Here is a 24997-nt window from a genome sequence, read left to right as displayed (position 1 = left end):
AATGTACAAAATCAGTAGCATTTCTATATGCAAAGGAAAAATATACAGAGAAAGAAATCAGTGAAGTCCCATTTTCAATAGCAACCAAAAAAAATTAAATACCTTGGAATAACACTAACCAAGGATGTGAAAGACCTATATAATGAAAACATAGAAACACTCAAGAAAGAAATTGAAGAGGACTTGAGAAGATGGAAAGATCTTTCATGCGCCCGGAATTAGATAGAATTAATATAGATAGATAGAATTAATATTGTGAAAATGGCAATTCTACCAAAAGCAATATACAGATTTACCATAATATCAATAAAAATACCAGCATCATTCTTCACAGAGGTTGAAAAAATGATCTCACAATTCATATGGATTGGCAGAAGGCCTCAGATATCCAAACATTTCCTCAGCAAAACCAAATGCCTCTGGTAGTATCACCATACTTGACCTAAAACTTTATTACAAAGCCACAGTGACAAAAAAAAAAAAAAAAAAAAAGCATGTTACTGGAATAAGAACAGACACATAGACCAATAGAACTGAATTGAAGACCCAGACCTTTGGTCAAATAACTACAGCTGCTTGATCTTTGACAAAGGTGCCAGTATTGTAGACTAGAGAAAAAACAGCATCTTCAACAAATGGTGTTGGACAAATTGGATTAACATATGTAGAAAAATGCAATTAGACCTACTCATTTTTCCATACACAAAAACCAAGTCCAAATGGATTAAAGGCCACAATATAAGACCTGAAACACTTCAACTACTGGAAGAAAAAATAGAAAGTACTCTGCACAATATAGGACTGGGAAAAGACTTCCTGAACAAAACTCCAGTAGCCAAGGAAATTAAACAAGCACTCAGCCAATGGGATCTCATGAAGCTAAAAAGCTTTTTCATGGAAAAACATACCATAAGCAGAGCCAATAGATTACACACTGAATGGGACAAAATTTTTGCTAGGCATACCACTGACAGAAGCCCAATATCTAGATCTATAAAAACCTCAAAAAACCTAAGCAATTAAAAAAAAAAAAAAAAAAACACAACCCACTCCAAAAGAGGAACAGAGAACAAAATAGGGAGTTCTCCAAGGAAGAATTACAAATGGCTAACACACACTTAAGAAAATGTCCAACATCCCTAACCATTAGGCAAATGCAAATTAAAACAACTATGAGATTCCCTTACCGAGGTAAGAATAGGAAACATTTAAAAATCAAATGAGGGCTGGAGAAATGGCTATGGGGGGGGGGGAGTGGCCAACAGGCTATGGGGGGAGGGAGTGGCCAACATCTGTCTGAGCAACTCAAGTCTAAGCTACTCTGAAGCAAACAACCTAACATGATGCTCACACAAGCGCAGTAGTGGCACACAGACATGGTGGATAACCAGCTGCTCTTGGATTGGTAGCAGATCTGTTCAGTGGAAAAGAAACCATATGTGGAACTGGTAAACAAGTCAGAATCATATCCAGATAACAATTCTGCTTTCCACTGTCAAGTTTCCACTAATCTTGGGCTATAAGAGTGTTTACATCCTTTATATTACCTCTGAATTAATAATGGTTAGCCCATTTAACTGGTGCTGGCTTCACTCTCCATTAGAGAATCTGCTTCTTTTTGTCTAAAGGGAGCTGGACCTGAAGAGATAAATAACCCAGTGCACTCATCCCAGCCCCAGCTGACACCACAGAGGAAATGGGTAAATGAGCAAGAGTGCTTCTTTCTTAGTTAATCTGATATGAGCACAAGGGTGAAGGAAATAGACACTGAGGATACTCAACTCCTACTAAACCAGACATACAGAGGCTTCTGAGTGCCCATAGCTGAAGTAGACTTAAAATGAACCCAGTATGGCTCAGAGAATTTTGTGGAAGAGGGGACAGAAAGATTGTTAGAGCCACAAGTTGGGTCATTTTGCACAAAGACATTGCCTCTCCCCCATAACTGACTGCTGTCCCCATAATGTATTTCCCACAATTCCCACAGTGTTGACCTGCATCCCCAACAGGGAAGGCCTCTTCAGAAATGGGGCAGGGAGGAGGGAAAGGATGGTACCAACATGTGTTGTTTACATGCTAAATATGTCCATATCTAATAAAAATAAATAAATAAAAGATATTATAAGGTAAAAAGTAAAGTCATGTATTTTTCCAAAGGGATTGACAAGTATATCTGGCAAAGGCTTATAGTTGTTAAAGTTATGAAGTGGTTGTGCTGACCAAAAGGGTAGCTACAAGTCCTATATAGGTTTTGAGCACTGGCTTTGTGGCTGATTCTATCTGAAATGTGCTGTGCTGTAAAGGTCATATACTAAATTTTAAAGACTTAGCTTGAAAAAGAGAATGAATAGTATAATTGTCACATTAAATAATTTAAAATTCATCACATTAAATGAATGTTGAAATGAAAAGATACAGTATAGGGCTGGAGAGATGGCTCAGCAGGTAAGGTGCTTGCATGGAAAGCCTAAAGACTCAGGTTCATTTCCCCAGTACCCATGTAAGCTAGATGCACAAGATGGGGCATAAATCTGGAGTTTGTTTGCAGTGGCTAGGGTCCCTGCTGCATCCATTCTCCCAATTGCTCTCTTATAAATAAATTAAAAAATTAAATAATTACACACACATACATTGGATAGAGGCTTGGAAAGATGGCTCAGCAGTTAAAATTGCTTGCTTACAAAGTTACATAGGACATGTTAAAAATACCTTACTAATATTAACCACACATGTTTCTTTTTACTTTTGGCATGTATATGTGTATGTTATGCAAACATGTGATGCATGTCCATGTGTTTGGGCACACATGTGTGCTGATGTGCATGAATGTATATGGGAGACCACAGATCAATATCAGATATCTTCCTCACTTGCTCTCCATCTTAATTTGTTTGTTTGTTTGTTTTTTCAAGGAGGTAGGGTTTTACTCTAGCCCAGGCTGACCTGGAACTCACTATGTAGCCTCAAGGAGGCCTCAAACTCATGGCAGTTCTCCTACCTCTGCCTCCCGAGTGCTGGAATTAAAGGCATTTGCCACCACACCTAGCTCTCCATTTGATTTTTTGAAACGGGGACTCTCATTGAACCTGGAACCAATTTGGTAGTAGTAAGCAAGCCTTTGGGATCCACCTGCTTTCACCTCCTCACTACTGGGAATAGGGGTACATGTAACAGCACCCAGCTTTTACTGGGATGCTAGGGATCTTAACTTAGGTCCTCATGTTTGTGTGGCAAGCACATTATCAACTGAGCCATCTCCCCAGCCCATGTCTGTTTACTTTGATGTGGCTCATTATTATTATTACTATAGATAATATACATTACCACAGATGTCTACTAATGACTCTTCTATGTTACATAAGTATGAACTGTCTAGAACACATAAGAAGTTCCTATAAGAAATAGAAAAGAGTAGATGTTTTTTCTTTTCTTTTTTTAAGAGAATCTTGACCAGTCTGATCTCAAACTGGAGATTCTCCAGTCTCTACCTCCAAGTTCTAGGATTAAAGGAATTAGCCACCACAGTAACAGAAAACACTTTTTAAATGCAAATATGAAAATATGCAATAAGTATGTGAAAATGAATACAAACTGTTACACATGAAAATGCACATTAGAACATAGTGAAGTTTCATCTTTTATAAACAAATTAGCAGACACTTAAAAAGAGAGAGGGAGAAAAAGGATAGAGGGGAATGGAAGAAAGGAATTGGGAAGGAAAGGGGGAAAGCAAGGGTAGGGAAAGACAGGACAGGAAAGGGGAAAGCAAACAGGCAAGCTGGATTTGCAGTTTTCTCTTTGTAATTATTAGGACAAAATTTGTGCCATCTATAAAACTTACCATGCATACACTGTGTAGTCTAGCCACTGTACTTCCTTAATAGGGAAGGATGAAGAGAAACCTGCACACCTGAATCAGGTATTCAGGACACTTTCATAACAGCATTATTTCTAATTTTGTAAAAGTAGAAACCAGGGATATGATACATTCACACATATATGTCATGGAGCACTGGAGAAATGAGCTATAGCTACAAGGGATAATCTCAAAATGTAATATTATGGAATGAAACATATTAACTGCAAAAACAGGTACAACAAATCAGTATATTTTCATGAATGTGCACATAGTGTCACTGTACAAATTAACAAGAGAATGACTCACAATGCTATTTTCTTCTGGAGCCAAGGATGTAATGAAACCAGAAATGGCCTACAGATTGCTGCTACAACTTGACAATAGTGTAGTTCTCATGCTGGTTGGTGGGGCAATTGATTGTCTTTTTCCTTTATTTTATTTTATTTTATTTTATTTATTATTTTATTTTATATTTTTGAGGTATGGTCTTGCCCTAGCCTAGACTGACATGGAATTCACAATGTAACCTCAGTATGGTCTCAAACTCACAGAGATGCTTCTACCTCTATGTCCCTAGTGCTGGGATTAAAGGCATTCACCACCATGCGTGGCCTAATTGTCTTATTTTTATTGTTTAAGGCATTTGTATATATGTTCTGAAATTATTATATGAATAACAATTTTTAATAAATTAAAGCAAGGAATAAGTCAGCTATTGCATGAACCTAATTTCGTATGTATCACTCACATATGCATATACATACACACATAAACATACATATATACACACAAAATTTAAATATGCATGAGAAAAAGCTCAAAGGAATACCTTGAAGTATATATATTTTTAGAATATTTTATATTTATTTAGTTATTTGACAGGGAAAGAGCAGGGGAGAGAGAAAGAGAGAGAATGGGCACACTAGGGCCTCCAGCCACTGCAAATGAACTCCAGACATTTGCACCCCCTTGTGCATCTGGCTAACCTGGGTCCTGGGGAATCAAACCTGGGTCCTTGGCTTTGCAGGCAAACGCCTTAACCACTAAGCCATCCTTCCAGGCCTTGAAGTATATTTTTTTCTGTGATAGTGGTTCAGGATTTGGGGGTTCAGATGAGGTCTCCAAGAATCTATGAATGCCAAATTTTGGGTTTTGTCCTACTTTTAGTAAAGAATTAATAAAGACAGACTCAAGAAGAATAAATTATGAATTACTAAGTCTATTAAGGGGGAAAAATCACAAATTATGAGGTTTATTAAAGAGAGAAGTGTCAAATTGTGGAGTTTACTTAATGAGAGCTAGAACAGAGTCATAAATATGTGGGAAGTAGGAAATGTGCTCTCATGTGGAAATTCTGCATCTATTATAAGGTAAACTCAACCTTTAGAAAGAGACTAAAGTTTCTGGCACATAGAAACTAGAATCTAGGAGTATTTGCCATGTGTTTTTAGAAAAATTAAAAGGAGAGATGGTAAGGCTAATGGAAAAAAATGAGAGGGCAGCTACCAAGCAGAGAGCAAGAGATTCAATGGAGAAATGAGTGATGAAGAGGGTTACACTCCTGGTTACCCTGAGCTTACAGAAATTACATACACATCAGGCCTAAAGTTGGTGAAAGCATCATGTGGTATTTCTGGAGCATAATAAAAATATGCACATGGTAGGTTCAGAAACCAAAGGAAAAGCATGCATGTAATCAAAGTGAGAATTTATTACAAACTATAAAGCAGAGGCTATGAGAAAAGTTCCCCAAACCAAGAAATAGTTATTGTTTTTGGATTTTCAATGTGGGTTCTCACTCTGGCCCAGGCTGACCTGGAATTCACAATATAGTCTCAGGGTGGCCTCAAACTAATGGCAATCCTCCTACCTGTGCCTGCAGAGTGCTGGGATTAAAGGCATACACCACCAGGAAAGTTTTATGCTCCCCCACCACCCACCCAGACTGGGTGAGGAGGAAGCTAGACTCAGATGTGTCCCTGTGGCCAAGGGAAGAAAAGCAGAACTGAGCATCAGAACCAGAAAAACAGAGCTGAACTGAGCAGAGTGGGGTGGAGACCATAACAGAAAGACAGGAACCTTTATAGGCAAGGGGAAGAACCCACTGGTTGGTAGATTTAGAGGACAGATCCCTAAGCCAACCCACACAGGGCCATCTATCTAGGTAGCATGCGAGACTGGGGAGCAAGGGGGTGCAGGAGATCAATCTTGATCAGAGATTAGACAGGAGTTCCAGTTCTGTCCAGAGTTCTGTTCTTATGTGAAGGCAAGATGGCATGTGGGATGGCATCTCCTGGTACTCTCTTTGGGCCTCAATATCTAACTAAACTGCCTTAAAAGGCTAGCTTCTCCTATCCTGCTTCAACAGTAGATGGACATATGGACAGATGGGTCTAAGCCTGACATTAAAGTTGCAGACCAGTTTTGATTTTTTTCATTCAGTGGGTTTTGGCTTTAAAATTTAACTTAAGTATACTTAAATAAGTCCATGTCATGCATATACCTAATAGACTTTAAGCATATCCTCCATATCCCACTACCTTCTCCTTTCTGCTCCTTATCCTGTTTGTCTCCTTTTTACTCTAGACATTTTATCCTCTAGTTTCATTAAGTTACTTCTAATAGAAATTATGATTCTGAGACTATTTTTCATAACTATATACATACTTTAAGATTGTAGTTTCTTTTTCTGTAGATAATATCATCAGGGGTTTTTGTGATGCTGGGGATCAAACTGAGAACCTTACACATCCTAGGTCAGTTCTCTAGCACTAAACTCCATCCCCAAGCTTGTCATTGACTTTACTGGTAAGGATTGTGCTGATTCTGTGGATCACAGACTCATTCATCCCATGAACACAGGCTGTCTTTTTGTATATTTCAAACTAAAATGATGGAAATTATTGTTTTCATAGTAGAGTTCTCTTCTAGTGTTAGCCATTTATCAAAACTGTAAATAACATTATATGAGTACCAAGCTAAATATACAGACTTCAGTTATTTTAGGCATAGTTCAGGTTCCTAATGGTTTTAGGCATACTGACCCATTAATTTGCATGCATGTCTAGAAGTACAGGTGTAATATATGTATTATTATGTAATTATTCAAAGGGATCAAAACCCAGCAGGGTAAACATCAAATCCTGTAGCTCCATGTCCAATATCTGAGACTCATGATAAAATCATCTATATTCCAAAAGTGTTGGATAACACCGCTTCTCCAGCTATGCTACCTGGAGCCTCTCTCCTAAACCAGATCTGTCCCAAGCCTGCAGGTACCCCATGTTTTTGGTATATCCAACATCATGGGGTCTTCATTGCAACTTAGTATACACCTTCACAGCTTTGTCTGGTGACCTCTCATGACTTCCATGCATGGACTCTGACCCTGCCCCACATTGCTTAGCCTCAGTATCTCTCTGGTACCATGGTGAAATTATTTATGACTTCCTACATCTTTCACTTTTCATGCTCCTCAAAGTAGCACCATTTGAGTGGTGCTGTCAAGTTCTACCTGGTTGAGATAAACATGGCCTCCAGCCACAGTTGCAGCACCCTCTCTATGTGCTGATTTGGAGAAACTCAGAACTCCTATATCCCCCACCCCCAGGATTCTTCCTTTCAAGAGAATTTGAAACTTACTATCTTGAGCTTTCAGGGGTGCGTGTTTTGCCTTTAGCTTATCTTTCCTACATGTTTACCTTTAATGGTGGTCTTCTCTTTAATGGTTACAGCCAAAGTAGCTACAGTTTGGGGCCTGGGATTTTAGATTCACATTTCCTGCCATGACACATTTCACATTTTTCATATCTTATTTTTCTGCATTTTGCTTTCTTTTTGATATAAACATGAATAACAGCACTAGGAGAAACACCGTCATAGACTCAGTGCTATTCTTCCTTGGAAAACCTCTACCTAACACATCAGTTCATTATTTATAAGTTTTGCTTCTCTCAAGTTCTTCCAAACTTCCACCTCAATGACCCATTAAGCTCTGCTTATAACATTGTAGGGTTTCTCTAGCCCAAAGTTCCATATTCTTCCAAGACTTCTCCAAAAACAAAAGCCACATGTTCAGTTTTATCCCTGCAATGTCCCCACTTCTCTGTACCAGTTTTTAGTATTGGTTACTTTCTTGTTACTGAGAGCAGATACCCAACCAGAAGCAGTTTATAGAAGGAAAATGGTTAAATTGCACTTATAATTTTGAGGGGAAGCTTCATGATAGTAGGGAAGGCATGGTAGGCTAGCGAGGGAAGCCTGTGTTAGACCTCACCAGAGTCAGAAAGAGAATAGGACATGGCGCTGGACTGTAACACCATATGGCCTGCCCCCAGTGACACTTTCCAGCAAGGTTCTACCACCTTAAGGTTCCATAACCTTCCCAATAGTACCATCAGCTGGAAACTGTGTATTCAACATAAGAGCCTACAGGGGGCATTTTGCATTCAAACCACCACATGTGGTTACTGGGTTACTAGTGAGACCTTCTCTCCAAAAACAAACTAGAAAATGTAAGTGTGACTCTGATTTCACTCATGTATAAGTTTCTTTGTTATAGGTACTATACCAAGAGCAAAGAATGTTTTCACAGGAGGTCATTTATAACATTCTGATTCCAGCAGGTATACCTTACAAGGAGAACAGAGCACCAAGTATAGGAGAAAGGAAAACGTATATCAGAATGATCTGGTCACTGAAGCCAAGTCTCTGAGGCTTAATGTTCTGTCTCAAGTGCCCTCATTTCCTACATTTTTATAACTCTGAGTTTTCCCTATTGTCCTTAGGGCTTCCAGATGTCCAACCATACCTGATACTCACCTCTGAAAACTTTTAACCATTTTTGTATTTATGTGGGAGAGAGAGTGTGTAGGTCTACAAGGGCTTCATGCCACTGCAAATGAACTCCAGACACATGTGCCACTTTATGCATCTGGCTTTATTTGGGTGCTCAAACCTAGGCCTTCAGTCTTTGTAAGCATCTTTAACTGCTGAGCCATCTCTCCAGCCCCTCAACTCTGACTTTAGTGCTCTGCCTGAATTGCTGGAGGAAGTACGCACTATATGAACCACATCTGTTTGGAATAGCATTTTAGACCCTTCACAAAACCTTTTCCTTTCCAAGCTGGAACTCTGAGACAGATTACAATCCTGGGGAGCTTTCTTGGAACATTGCAAAAGTTTCTCCATGAAAACTGTAATGAAAGTGTAGCCAGATTGCTTTAATTTAGTTTGTGCTTTCCCAGAAGATTTTTTCTTTATCTCTAAAAACTTGGCCTTTTTTCTGGCATAGTTCCATGAGCATAGCTGTCTGAACTTCAGAGAATGTTAGTTTATCTTGCAACCGAGGTGACATGAGACATTGGGTAATTCCTAGCATCTGTGTCCAAAAACCACCTGTAACCCACTTTTTCCTGTTACTTAATTCATTTGCTCAGAATATTCCTGAAAACCAGGAGTTCGATCTGATCTCCTAGGCACCTCTGTAAATACAAGTGTGCTGAAGCTCCTAATTTGGTGTCTGCTAGTATCATACACAAGCATACTTGCTCGACATTGTCCACTGCTGTGTAACCCTTTCCACTGTTCACAGTTATCTCATGTTAGATCTTCTGGATTGTTTTGTGTGTTTGTGTGTGTGTGTGTGTGTGTGTGTGTGTGCGCGCGCGCACGCGCGCGCGCGCATGCACATGCACGCATATGTGTTGAGAAATATAAGAACCCCCTTCTTACCTGCAAGTTTCTTTTTGGCACTTACCAAAAATTTTAATTAGCACCTAGTTTAAAGCAAATGATTGTTGACTGATAAATATGTAACTTTATTTATTCTAACTTTTATTGCTATATTTAGAATACATTTGTTAATTAAATTTATTTATTGCTCATGTACTTATTTATTAAAACAACAAAGTAATTATCAAAAGGATGATTTCTTGGAATTGCTATTTAAATGCCTGCTCAGCATCTAGGCTTACAGTTTGAGGTTCAGTCCATTATGGGGGGCAAGGCCTGGCAGGCAGGAGTGTGAAGCAGCAGGTCAGGAGGCAGAGGGAGAGGCATGCTGGGACTTCTACTTACTCTGTCCCTTTTTACTTAGTCTGTGACCCCTGCCTGTGAGGTCGTGCTGCCCACATTCAGGGTAGGCATTCCTGCCTTAGTTAAACCTTTCTGGAAATACTCTTTAAAGATACACCCAGAGGTATGTTTCCTTGGTGATTCTAAATCCAGTCAAGTTGCAAATGAAGATTAACCACCAAAGGTAGATTTTAATTTTCACACTATGTTACTCATTTACTCAAATGGTAGACAAATCTATTTATTTTGGCAAAAAATTATAGATCTCAATTTTATAGTTTTGTTTCATTGCTGATAATCAGTAAGCTGTTTCAGAAAATTCTATATCACACAGGAAAAGTCAATTGCAATTAAACTATTTAATTTGGGAAGCTACTATGTTTACACTTTAGCAGGAACTTGAGATGGAATAATGTGAAACTGACTTGCAGTTTATAGTTTCATAATAACTTTGCAGCTCTTCATTATTTACAAAAATTTTAAGTTGTTATTAATGGTACTATTTATTTTTTACATAACTTCAGAAATGAAACTTCTTGATATATTTTGATATCCTTAGATAACTTCTGTTGAAATGTCTTTTTTATTTTTTCACTCCTGGTTAACATGAATATATAGAGAAAATCTTTATGTAGTTCCATTTTTAGAGTAGTTATTATTCAAAACTGCTGAGCACTGCCTTTCTATTCCATTAGAATGACTATTCTTCTTGTGATATGCTTGTATTGACACCTGTGACCTGGAAGAGATTTCCAGTCATTAAAATCATTATGTGATATTTTAACTTCTAGCTCATACAGGCATCCATTCTGTTCTAATTATTGATGTATATCTGGGGACAAAGATACTGAGACAAAGAGAGTATAGAGGGCACAGAGGCCCAAATCTGCCAAGATGCTGCTCATTTTAATTTTTCATGCTCTTTGAGAAGCTTTTTATTACCTTCACTTTAGAAATTTCAGTGACTGACTTCCTGCTGACATTAGAGAGAATGCTGAATTGGTAGGTATAGGCAGTGTTTATCTCATCTCTTTTTCCATTTGAACTCCATAACAAGCAAGACACCTCAGGAAAGAGAGGTTTCCATAAATGCACTGAAGGAGAAAAAAGTGTAGAGTGGATTTCATACTCCACTGATGTGCTGTCAGGAAAGTCTGTTTTCTTATAAGAGTGCCTCATATGCAAAATAGAAGCAATGATGATACCACTTTAATGTACTATGTGGAGTAAATGACTTCTTATAAATTAAGATATTTTGTATAGGGTACGTGATCTGTACAAATGTAGCCAGTTCCATCAGTGAAGATTTGCATCTAATCAAGGATGGTTCTGTTGGGAGCACAGTTTTCCTAAGGAATCCATAATTCATTTGATGGAAGGCAGCTGTAGAGTAAAAGAAAAAAAATAATTTTTTAAAAAAGAAAAGCAAGCTATACTATTAGTTTACATCGACAGCCTATGGCAGTAAATCAGCCTGTATTCATTTCTTGCACCTGCAGATGGAAGTGAGTCAGAGATCCTGTGCAGGCACTGTTGCAAGGGGAAAGCAGAATCAAAGTAATGGTGTGGCTTGAAATTCCTAAGGCTTCAGGTAGCACAGGTGCACTACAGAGTGTTTTAGGTATTGAAGCATGCCCCTCCTTCTTCTGCCAATAACTGTTTTCTTTGGACAGAGAAAAATTCTGTAGAATATAAGAATTTCAATAGCAAGTATTATCTGTTCTCTCTAACAACCCAGATTCAATGGATAAATTGATGTCTGCTGACCAAAGATTGGCTTAATGGAAACTGGCTAAAGTATATGATTTGATTTGATTTGATAAATAATCAACTGTGTTTGTAAAGTGCTGAGCTAGGTGTTGACCTATAAAATCTAGAGAAGGAAGGGAAAAGATAGCAGGACTGTATCCTTCCTGAAGTCAAATATATATATTGAAGATCATAAAAATCACCAAATATCCCAGATTAGTAACAGAAATCAGTCAAGACAATGAACCCTTCCATGTAGAAACCCTCTGGGCTCTGAGTGGGACTTGGACAGTTATAGTGTGACTAGATGTCATGAGATCCCTGTCACAGCAAGTCACAAGAGGCCACTTCTAACCCTGTTCCAAAGAGATAACTTTGGCCTGTGATAAACTATTTTATTAATTTCATGTTTTGTGTTATTTAGTTAAATTTTCAAATTATTAAAGTATTATTGTCACATTAATTATTAAATTATATACAATAGATTAGACTAAATTCATTATCTTTCTTATATTTATTTATTTGAACATATTACATATTGGCCATATTCCCATCAAGTCTCCCCTGTCCCCATTCTACTGAAGGTCTCCTCATTGGGGTTATTGGTATTCACTGTGGGGTTATGAATGCAGCAGTGATGCTGGAAGGCAGGCAATGCCTCCTTCTCATCCTGTGGCTCTTATAATCATTCTTCTCACTCTTCCACAATATTCCTTGAGCCTTGGAGGAAGTTTTCATCATTCATTTCTTCCCTCATTTATTTGACAAACAAATGTATTGCATTGTCCCAGGCATTGGCTGTCATCCAAGATAACAGAAGAAGTAGCTATCAGCTTAATTACCATGACTGGCAAGCAGCATGTCTGCAATACAACCTCATTTAACAGCTTCTACAGGAGTCATGGAGAGCATAACATGGCAGAGCTTCCAGAAAATGATGTTCCTATCACCTTGGGGAGTTACTTTTTATGTATAAGAATTTAATCATGGGCAAAGTACTTGCTGCACAAGTATGAAGACCTGATTTTGGATTCCTAGCACTCATGTAAAATGTTAGGTGTGGTGTCACATGCCTGTAATCCCAGCAATGAAGGAGAGACAATAGGGTCCCTAAGGTTTACTCACTAGCTAGCTTAGCTGAACAAGTTAGTTCTCAGCTCTGTGAAAAAGCCTGCCTCAACAAGAATAAGAAGTAGAGTGATAGATGAGGCACCTGTGACATTAGCCTTTGGCTTACACACATGCACATGTGCACACATACCACACATGTAGACACATTAAAAAGAAAAGTTTAGTAATGAAGAAGGAAAATATTTGAAACACCACTGGTAGTAGACACATGGACTAGCCCAAAGAGTGAGATCCAAGTCATAAGTAATATATGTCTTTGTCAGAATTGGAAAATAGGATGCCTTATTCTCCAAAGATTGTGACCTCAAGGCTGAGCCAAAATGGAATTTCTGTGCATTCTTGTCCCCACACTGAGTAGCCTTTCTATTGCTGCAAGGATTGGCAAATCAATCTCCCTAATGTCATTTGTAACATTTATAAAGTAAGTATGTTGGATATGTGTCAGATGTCTTTCTGTGTTGTAGATTTCTTAGGATGACCCTATAGAATCAAACCTTATGATGCTTAGATCCCACTCTGTTTAATGAACTTATTACTTTGAATTACTAAGGATAATTATCTGGGGGAGGGTACAGGGGATTATACCCAGGACCTTGTACATGCTGAGGACAAGTTCAATTACTGAGCTATATCTCTAGCCCTGTGGTTATTTTTTAAAATTTTTTGTTTATTATTTAGTTGAGAGTGACGGAGAAAGAGAGGGAGAAAGAGAATGGGCGCGCCAGGGCCTCCAGCCACTACAAATGAACTCCAGATGCGTGTGCCCCCTTGTGCATCTGGCTAACGTGGGTCCTGGGGAATTGAGCCTCAAACTGGGGTCCTTAGGCTTCACAGGCAAGCGCTTAACCACTAAGCCATCTCTCCAGCCCCCTGTGGTTAATTTGACTAAACATTTTCACACTACTGAATGTTGTCATGACTTTCCTTTTCATTTACAGTTCCTTGTATGATTGGCTGACTATGAAAAGGAATGGAGAATTAAGGAAAACTAATGAAAGAAGTAGATTACTTTTCTTAAATAAAGATAAAGTAGATTCTAAATATGATTCCCACAGAAATAGCCAATATTTTGGGCAGTTGTAGCACAGCATAGTTGGAGTAAACACATGGCTTCTATAGTGACAATATGGAAAACGGCACCTCATCTTTGAATACTGTTGCAGAAATGGAGCTTTTTGCCCACTGTGATATATTCTGGGGTCGTTTGTTTTTTCTGTGTGCATATGTTTATGTGTGTATGTGCTTGTGCATATACCGCAATGCAGTGGCAGCAACCTTGACTGTTGGTTTTCACCTTGTTTGAGATAAGCCCTCTCAGTGGTCACTGCTTTATTCTCCAAGCTAGCTGGCCTACGAGCTTCTGGGGGATTCTCCTGGCTCCAACTCCCTTGTCTCTGTTGGCATGCTGAGATTGCAGACATGCTACTGTGTCCATGGTTTCTGGGAATCTGAACACAAATCATCACAACTGTGCAGCAAGTGCTTTGTTCACTGAGCCATCTCCACATCCCCACAACCCAAAGAGATGTTTTATAGATTTGAAGCTAGGGTCAGTGTTCTATCTTGAATTTAGCTATCACTTCACTAAAACTTTGAGATTCTCGTGTTCCTCAGATAATGAAAGTGTTATGGTAAAGGGGATAGTAATGCAAAGTCTCGGTTTCCCTGGGCTCTGCTTCATGGAGATGGAGATATTCATCTGACTGGCAGTGTGTTCCTGGCTTCTCACCTATACTTTCCTCCTGCCACTCTTAACTACATGGTTCTTCTTAACTAATGGCTTCTGTAGCCTTATGGTCTCTTTTTACCTGCTTCTCTGTCTCCTTCCACTTCTGTGTTAGTTTCTTTATCTTCTGAATATTCTACATTCTGACTTTCTCAGAGGAAAATATGAATGGATTGTCAAGTTATTCTTTGTTACAAAGTATCTCCTCCATGTATGCTATACATCACCTCATGGGCCACTGGGCTGGCTGTTAACCATACAAGCAATGTGTGGGGCAAAGCATTGACCCTTGTGCACAGGTACACCATGAGAGTCCTAAGAAGAAACAGTGTGGGGACTGTGCAATATAAATCCAGTCATGACTTTTAACGCATTTTGTCCATGTGAAGGAATAGTAGGGAAAAGAAGGAACTAATGCAAAGGCAAATTTACCTTCCTTTCCATGTAAGTCGAAAGTGGAATGGCCCATGACATTTAATATTTGTCTTTGATGGAGAAGTAGTAGAATGAAACAAAATAAGAAAACATAGGCCCAACATTGTCCACAAGCTATGAGGTTTCTCCGGTTTCCTATCTATTTAACAGCATTACCACTATAAGTCAAAAGTGAAAACAGTCATTACCTTAATAAATTACATTTTGTCCTCCAATTTCCATATTTCTAGTCTCTCACAGGAATATACCATTGTCCTAGATAATCTTGATAGTTTAGTATCTTTTCTACCATCTTCATGACATTTTTCAAGTTTTTAGGTTATCCTTCTAAAGTTAACCACAGACAGGATTACTATAAATGTGAGGAAGCAGTTAGAGACAGAATAATGAAGTATATACTTAAAATGTTAGAAATCTCTTATTTGAATTTTGACCTTGGAATGCTACTGTGGACTTCCCAAAACAGCTCAGGGCTCCTCCACCTTGGCAGATTCTTTACATTGACCCCCCCCACACACAAAAAAAATCCAAGAAAAAAAAATGTGAGAAGCACCAAAGACCATACCCTTTTACTTTTGCCTTTGCTTTAGTTCATATCTATTGTATGTTTATAAATGCCACTTTGAAGAGTGCTTTAATATCTAGTTGTCCTTAACTGTTATAACTTGCTTTCTAGTGCAGAGTAGTTTCACTCTTATGATTTGTTAACTTTGTGATAAATAAAACCACACTGAATATTACATCTGTAAATGTAAAATTTCTATTTATATGAATCCCTATGGCTTTTTTTTTTTTTAGGTAAGGTCACTGTGGTGGTTTGATTCAGGTGTCCCCCATAAACTTAGGTGTTCTGAATGCTAGATTCCCAGCTGATAGAAATTTGAGAATTAACACCTCCTGGTGGCAGTGCATTGTTGGGGTGGTCTTGTGGGTGTTATAGCCAGTTTCCCCTTGCCAGTGTTTGGCACACTTTCCTGTTGCTATTTCCCACTTTATGTTGGCCAAGGGGTGATGTCTACCCTCTGCTCATGCCATCATTTTCCCTGCCATTACGGAGCTTCCCCTTGAGTCTGTAAGCCAAAATAAACATTTTTTTCCCAAAAGCTGCTCTTGGTGGGGTGATTAATGTCAGCAATACAAACCTGACTGCAACAGTCTCATGGTATCCCAGGTAACCTGGGATTCACTATGTAGTATCAGGTTGGCCTCAAACAATAATCCTCTTACCTCAGCCTCCTGAGTGCTGGGATTAAAGGTATGTGTCACCATGCCCTACTTCTATAGTTAATTTTAAGCGGAAGACTTTGGATCAGAGTATTTTAGGTAGATAATGGGTCTGTTGAGCACATACTGAAATGCTCCTGGGAAGGGACAAAATTCTGTATGTTTATCAATGATTAGGAGTGAATAGATAAAAATGTGAAATTACTCTTTTTGTTAAACCACAGTGTGACCAGGCGCCTCCTGCTATTAGCTTCCATGCTGTCCTCACCACGATGCCTGTGTCCCTTGAACTACAAGCCAAAATAAACTTGTTCTCCCCTTAAAAATGAGAAGTTATGCTTTTTAAATACTTGTGTTTATTTTTCCCCACTTCCATACATAATATGTTATACTTAAATAATTTCATCATACTGAATAAAGGAATAATACAAAACTGTCTCCTGTGTAGGAAGCAAGGAGTGTGTGTATCTTCATGGGTAATCAAGGCCAGAGCAGCACACATTTGCACTGCATAGTACTTTCATGATTCTGTGGTTTGCAGCATGCAGCTGTCTGATGGAGAGGCAGTGCAGAAGGGTACTAGTTGTGCATGTGCACTGAATGTAGGCATGTTGCCAGGAGATGACTGCTCCATGTCAAGTGGGAGTTGAATCTGTAGAGTGTTGTTAAAAGAAGTGCTGTTGGCACTGTGACTGGAGCAAAGAATGATCATTTCTTTATTTGTCAGCAATTCATGTTTTAATCCAGTAATTCTGCTGGCAATGATTAGTTCTCACACTGCCAAAATGAGATAGGTCACCTCCCTTAATTAGCATATTAATTATATGTTTCACAATGACATTTTCATAGATGCAGGTCATTATAGTATTCTCGTATCACCTCTCATGTCCCCTTTCTGATAGACCTCTAAACTTTGTCCACCACAGTTCCTCCACACAACTTTTATTATTATCAATTGTGGTCTTGCTCCAGGATGACATGGAAATGAGCCCCATCAAAGAGCATGACTTCTCCACCAACCTCATACTGCTGCCCGAATCATTTTCCTTCTCAGGACCCTGACGTTGTCCTGCCAGCAGTGGCTCAGTTATCCAGCAAAGCAGGGGATGTTTCACAGTTGTGTTTCATATTCATCGTGGGATGAATATCTGCTTTGGGCTTGGGATCTCTAGTGTCTTTATTTTGAAGGTCAAGAGTATTGCCTCACCCTTAGTCTTCAGCTTCATATCTTGCTGATATGTGTATCTCTGTCAAGCCAATGCCTAGAGTGCTTTTGAAGAGTCACTTTCCACCTTATACAGCCTGATAGAGAAAGCTATGTGAGCAAGTACACAGTTCAACTTAAAATCTATCACTTATGTTCTCACAGTCAGATGCCAGTGAGGCACCAAGTTGGTAATAGGCTTTCAGGATATTTTTGTTATTTGGTTATTATTAAGCATTCCTCTTCCCAGAAGACTTGCCTACCTGCCTCTTTGTTCCCCCTTTTCTATCACCTCTACCTCCTTTCTTATTTTCTTAAGATTTTAATCACTCAAAAGATATTATCGCTACTGAAAAATTAAGGTAGGGAATTATTGATCATGGGATTTTTATCAGGAAATATCTAAAGCTATTTTTTACTCACAGAGATAAACATAAATGCAGAATAATCCAAAGTTTTGGTGGAGCTGTAAGTTTCACCTAAGTCTAACCAAGGGATGGATTCATTTTTGTTAGCAAAATCCAGCAAGTTATAGTTTTTTTAAGTAATCATGAATTTTATCATATGAACAAATCATATTGGTCATTTTCCCAACTTGTAGTTTTTATCCAAAGACAACAGTTTCTTGACAAGAGGCATCCCTCAGCTCCTGCCATGGCTCCAGTGTAGGTATACTACATCCTACATGACTTCTTGCATCTCCAAACACAGCAATAAAATAAGAGACTTCACTTGAACAGCACTGTAACCTTACCTACTTACTCACATGTGTGCTGTCAGAATTCCCATATTGTTGATTCGGAACAGGTCCAGATATTCCCTGTCCACACAAGACCTGACATCAGGAAACATGATCACATGGGGCTATTCTGAATAATGTCTGCCACATAGAAAGATGCCATTGCAACAGTTTAAATTATGATAATGTAATTCAAATATGTTCAAGAAGTTAAATTAGGGCAGTATCTTTATGTATGTTTTTCTTGTGTGTGGTTTGTAGGATCAAACCCAGGACCTCATGCATCCAGCCAAATTCTAACCACTAAGCTACACCACCAGCCTGTAGTATATATAATCACAATTTTTTGCCTGTGCCATGTGAAATTCATTGTATTCATTATCTTAGGTAAACTTTAAATTATCTTTGAAACATGTGCCAGGGAGTTTCTTATCTCACAGATGAGAAAAAACTTTGGAAATTCATGTAGACAACCTAGACTCACTCTGAGAATCTCTGCCTACACTTGAACCTTGGGTATCAGCATAAGAGCTCACAGTCACAGACCCTGTGTTTTCTGTGGACTTAAAAGTATAAAAAGATCTAAAGGTTAAGAAAATACTAACAAGGGTTCTAAGACCTTAAACCACCTCAATTCAGAGAATAGCCATTTGGTTGAAAAGTAATAACTCTGGTAGGCTGCTTAGCATGCAGTATTCACATGGGAGCATTCGTGTCCTAACGGCTGGTCGTATTGTCATTTCCCCTCTTTTATAGATCAGGAAATGGGATCAGATCACACTGTTCTCAGCACACTGAAGACACTACAAGTACACCAATGGTTATTTTATCATTGCTGCTATCCTAATATCTGACATAGACAATATATATTTTATATAATTTTGGTTGAATAAACATGGCCATTAAGTGGTGATGTCATAATTTGGACTCAGAGCAGCCCCATTCTGTCACTTAACAAGGACTGACTCTTCATCATACCCACTGCCAGATTCTGAGATATAGATGTTTAGATCCCCAAATCCCATAAGTGGAGCTCCCAAAATAGGTCAAGGCTAGAAAAAACCACAAAGGGGCATCCATGTTGGGATTATAAATTTTTTTAATTAGGAGGATTATAAGGACACCTATCTTTAGAAGTTGGATTTTAAAGCAATGAAGACATAGAAGCCAAAGAGATAAGATGGAGGTACAAAAGCAAAGAGGGAAAAAAATGAAATAGGGTTACCAGAAATACCACAAGAGAGTAATACAGATGACATTTGGATGAGCAGATTGAAGAAAACAGAACTTATGTTAGCAAGCTGTCTCTTAACAGATGAAGAAATAGAGAGTGGTGAAGATAGAGTTTATGAACATGGGTATTTAGTTTTTTAAAATTTTATTTTTATTTATTTGCGAGAGGGGGAGAGAGAATGGGCATGCCAGGGCCTCCAGCTACTACAAATGAACTCCAGACACATGCACCCCTTTGTGCATCTGGTTTATGTGGGTCCTGGAGAATCAAGCCAAGATCCTTTGGCTTTGCAGGCAAACGCCTTAATAGCTAAGCCATCTCTCCAGCCCTGAGCATGGGTATTTTTGTTTGGAGAGATCCAGTAATAACATGACAGAGGGGTCTGGGAATCTCAATGGGAGAGACTGTGTGTTAGAGACAAATGGGAAGACTCAGGTAGAAAGAAGCTAAAGAGGTCAGGGAGAGCATAGACTACCAATGGAGCATAATCCCAGAGGAAGCCAGTGGAGAATGGGGTGCAGCAACCTGATAGGAAGAGCAGTCTTTAGGAAGAGTAAAAAGTGTCTGATTTGACATAAAGCATCTGACCTCCAATTAAAAAAAAAAAAAAACACTCATAGGAAAAAAATGAAAGAAAATATAGAAGAGTAGAGGTGAATACAAAACAATTCAAGTGGAAAGTCATTGAGTCTTTAAGAAGAAAGCTAGTTTATCTATACAGAAAATAGAAAAGAGAACTGAAAAAATGGCTTAGCAGTTAAGGCACTTGCCTGAAAAGCCTAAGGATCCATGTTCAACTCCCCAGATCGTACATAAGCCAGACATGCAAGGTAACACATGTGCACAAAATGGCACACACATCTAGAAATCAATTACAGTGGCTGAAGGCCTCTCTCACTCTCTAGCTCTTGTTCTCTCATATATATATATATATATATATATATATATATATATATATATATATATATATATATATATATATATATATATATAACTAGACCAGTATTTTGGGCTTGCCAAAAAACAAAAAAGAAAGTAAGTCCAAGAAGATGGCAAAGCAGTTGCTTGCCCTGTCATATTTTGTAATCCTAAAACTCAGGAGATGGATGCAGGAGGAGCTGAAGTTCAAGGTCATCTTCAGCATTGTTTGAGGCAAAAAGCAAAAAAAAAAAAAAAAAAAAAAAAAAAAAGAGAAGAAATTTTCAAGACTAGTAGGCAGTAGAAAATACTTTAATTAGCGTGGTTACAGATAACAAATGTTTATTGAATTACTGAAATAAGTATATAATTCAGTAGAGAAGAAAGCAGAGTAGAGTAAGCCTCATTGGGAGATTACTAAGATGAAACAGCATGACTTTTAAGGGAGCTCAGCAACATGGTTCATAGATTTGCCACCTTATACATAGTTGCTGAGGGTGGTTAATGTATCACATAGAGTTGCAAACTGAAATGGTTAGGATGGCACACAGCATTGAGGAAGGATAACCTACTGAATCAGAAAGCAGCATTGGCACAGCCTGAGCAGACAGAAACTAGGATGTGAAGACTGATTTGTGTAAAGTACACGTTATAAAACATAGCTGATGTAGCAGACAGATTCAGGTTCTCTGAGATGAACTTCCAGACCAGGCACAGTTATGGAGGAAGGGATATTTATTGAAGCTTACAGATCCAGGGGAAGTTCCATAATGGCAGAAGAAGCTGGCCTGCCTTCACAGGCCCAAGCAGACAGAGAGAGAGAAGCACAAGCCTAAAGCCACACAGCACAGCACACTTCAGGCACTCCATCTAGGCACATTTTGCATATCTTTAGATTGAAATCAGAAACCCACCACCACACTTTAAGATCCACCCAGTAACATTGCCTCCAGCCAGGTAGCCAGCAGATGCAAACTACAAACAATAAAGAACTGAATATATTGGGGGCCTTCTATCCAAACCACCACAACTGAGAAATCCTCTGTGATCAGGAAAGGGGTGCATGATTTAATGTTTTGGGGTAGAATATTTGTTCCAAGTCCAACAAACTACAAAATGTCGTGTCTGTAATTGGCAAATGAATATGAACAGATGTGAAAACAACTGTATATAGCAAGGGATGAGAGAGGGTGGGAAAATGACTGACCTGACAAGCATGTCATTGAGTCACATGGGCTATTAAGACAAGCTACTAAGCATTGTAACAAAACAAGGTTTACATATCAAAGTTCTGAAATTGCCACAGAAAAATTCTACAGAAAGTAGGGCATACAGATGTTTCTGAGACTGGTTTTATCTTTAGGAGGAACTTTTAAGGCTAAAAAGAATTAAGTTAAATTTGATGGGCAATCTAAACCAAAGACACAGCTGCACTATAGAACAGGAGACATGATCACCAGGAGTGGGTGAGGAAAGGCAAGGGCACAGAGCAGGAAGGCCAAAAGTTTCTGCAGTCAGTTTTGCATTGTGGGGCCAAACACCCAACCAGAAACATCTTATAGGAGGGAAGGGGTTATTTCAGACTTACAGATTTGAGGGGGTCACCATCAATGGAGGAACAAGTTGGCTCACTTTCATAGATCATAGAAGAGAGACATTACCAAGCAACTAGCACCACAAAACCAGTTAAGCTCCAGCTGCTTTCCACACAGCCAGCAGGGATAGGTCACGATCCGCCCCCAAACATGACTATGAACTGGACTCTATCATCTGTCCCCAGTGAACCACCTGTAGCAGAGATCTGCCTGCTAGGGGTCAAGTTGCAAGATCAATTTTAATAAAGCATTTGAGTCTATGGAGCCATACATTCAAACTACCACACTGGTACAGTCATCAGTCCTCCCATTTGCTTGCTCATCTGCCCTTCTGACTACTTTACAGATGGGAGAAGTCTGGTTCTGAAATTTGGATCTTATCCTGAATTTACACACAAGGCTTTTCAAACACAATGTACTCATTCATGGTATACCTAAAGTGTTATTCAATACAGCTTTCAAATTAAAAAGTAGATCTAATTTATGAGAAAGAAACCATATTGTTATGTTGTTCTTGAACTATATTTAGCCCTATACTTTCCATATGAACTTACTTATCGAATTATGTATATTTTACTCTTATTTTTTTAAAGAAAAACATTTTTGAGAGGCTAGGGAGTTGCTCAGGAGGTAAACTGCTTGCTGTGCTAGCATGAGGATCTGAGTGTAGAACCGCAGAACAAGTGTGAACTGCTGGATGTGGCAGCACACACCAGTAATCTCAGCACTGGTGAGGTGAAGACAGGGAATCCCTGGGATTTACTGGAGAGTCTGACCAAATCAGGGGGTTCTATATCTATATTCAGTGAGCCACCCCGTCTTAAAGAGTAGGTGAAGAGAAGTGAGGAAGACACACAAATTTGACTTTTGGCCTCCACATGCACACTTCACACATGTGAATGCATGCCTCTACACACACACACACATATATACAAACATGGTTACATATATGCATGCCACATACACATGCAAAAAAATCTTTTGGCCTTTTTTCTTAAGACACAGAGGTATTTCCAAATATACCCTATATAATCAATTATAATGACATTTATTATATATTAATTATAACTATAATCTGCAGTTATATCTTAAAACACTAAATTAATACATTGCATTATTTTTCAGGTGTGAAAATGAAACCAAGTTCAAAACAGAAGAAGTACTTTGGGCCTATAATTTCTGCCCTACCCCATACTCCTGGACTGCACTTTTGGGCCTTATTTTATATCTCATTTTCTTTGCACCTGGTAAGAAAATGGTGTGTTATGTTTGCCTGTCTTTTTTTAAGAGAGAAGCTAATATAATACAGATTTCTCAGACGATTTTGTTTTTACTAAAGTTTTGAATGTTTTATTTCTCAGGAATGGGACCAATGCCTTGGACTGTGAATTCTGAAATATATCCCCTTTGGGCAAGAAGTACAGGAAATGCATGCTCATCTGGAATAAACTGGATTTTCAATGTTCTTGTTTCATTGACATTCTTACACACAGCAGAGTATCTTACATACTACGGTAAGAACATAGGTTTTTCCAGCATATTTTATTTAATTTTATTTTTATTTATTTATTTGAGAGCAACAGACAGAGAGAGAAACAGGCAGAGAGAGAGAGAGAATAGGTGCGCCAGAGCCTCCAGCCACTGCAAACAAACTTCAGACGTTTTGTGCATCTGGCTAACGTGGGTCCTGGGGAATGGAGCCTCGAACCGGGGTCCTTAGGCTTCACAGGCAAGTGCTTAACCGCTAAGCCATCTCTCCAGCCCTTTCCAGCATATTTTAATTTTTTTTCTTTTGGTCTTTCAAGGTAGGGTCTCACTTTAGCCCAGGCTGACCTGGAATTCACTATAGAGTCTCAGGGTAGCCTCAAACTCATGGTAGTCCTCCTACCTCTGCCTCCCGAGTGCTAGGATTAAAGACGTGTGCCACCACACCCAGCTAATTTTTATTTCTTATATTCTATTCTTAGATATGCTACATATTGTGATTGAGAGACTATTGTTATGTTTTTGCTGCTATAAATGACTCTATAGCTTGCTTGAACTCCAAAGGGCCTTGGAAAAGTATCTGAAAGGAGAGGCATTCACCTTTCCTAAGCTTCTTATTTCTCAATGCTTATATGATGGTTACCTACCCATTCTTATAACCTCAAACATCTTCCTCATAACTGCCAAACTGAAGGCCCTTATAGCATGGCTTTTAGTGTAGCAAAGAAGCATATAAAGACAATGATAGGAATATGATGGCAGGTCATGAGATGCCCCATGAGAGAGCTGGAGCCACATACCAGAAACAAAGTCAGCACAGGACTGACAGGAAAGATGTGCTGCAAGCGTCTCCACTGAACTGTGACTTCCAGTCAAGCTGTGTGTCTGCCAGCATCCTTGGAACCTAGCTTTGGCCACATCCAAAACTGTAGATATGATAAAAATGTTCAAATGAAAGTATATAAAGACAATAATTGAAAGCAAACAATATTTTTTAGTTGCTGAGTTGTCAAAGTACATTGGGAAGCTACTTGAAATCCACTTTATAAAAAATATTTTACTTATTTATTTATTTGAGAGAGAGAAAGAGAGAGAATGAGAAGGTATGCCAATGCCTCCAGGCACTGCAAATGAACTCCAGACACATGTGCCACTTTGTGATTCTGACTTTATGTGGGTATTGGGGAATTGAACTCAGGTCCTTAGGCCTTAACTGCTGACCCATCTTTCCAGCCCTGAAATCCATTTTTACTAAAGTCAAAGAGACCTTTCATTTTTCTTCTTCTTCTTTTTTTTTTTTTTTTTTTTTTTTTTGGAAAGAGATTTCTGTCTTCTCTTCAAGACTCTGTAAGTTGTGATGAAATGTAAGGTCCTCACTCTTACTTCCCTATAGGCCAGTGTGGTACATGTAGAATGTCTACTACTTAGTCCATTCTTCTAGTGGTCTAATCTCCTGATCCCACCTTGCCTCATTCTGTTCTGGGCAGGTAAAATACATAGAATATCAGTGATGATAAGTGCTGTGAAGACAAAAATGAGATGTGGGTGTCCAAGAAAGAATAAGGAAACAGGAAAATTGTAATAGCATAGATGAGAGAAAATGACTGAGCCACCAGTATATGG

General features: G+C 38.7%; 1 protein-coding gene across 1 annotated transcript in view; it reads left to right on the top strand.

Annotated features, from left to right (window-relative positions):
• Slc2a13 (solute carrier family 2 member 13) overlaps positions 1-24997 on the top strand; it is a 379307-nt gene that overhangs the window by 349012 nt on the left and 5298 nt on the right. The window contains exons 8-9 of the mRNA XM_004662155.2: positions 23015-23136; positions 23251-23403. Of these exons, the coding sequence (XP_004662212.2) occupies positions 23015-23136; positions 23251-23403 (275 nt within the window). The remainder of the gene's footprint in view (positions 1-23014; positions 23137-23250; positions 23404-24997) is intronic.

The sequence above is a fragment of the Jaculus jaculus genome, chromosome 6 (genome assembly GCF_020740685.1).
Source record: "Jaculus jaculus isolate mJacJac1 chromosome 6, mJacJac1.mat.Y.cur, whole genome shotgun sequence".
NCBI classification, from domain to species: Eukaryota; Metazoa; Chordata; class Mammalia; order Rodentia; family Dipodidae; genus Jaculus; species Jaculus jaculus.
Note: the sequence above shows the minus strand (reverse complement) of the source record. Positions and strands in the feature narration are given on the sequence as shown.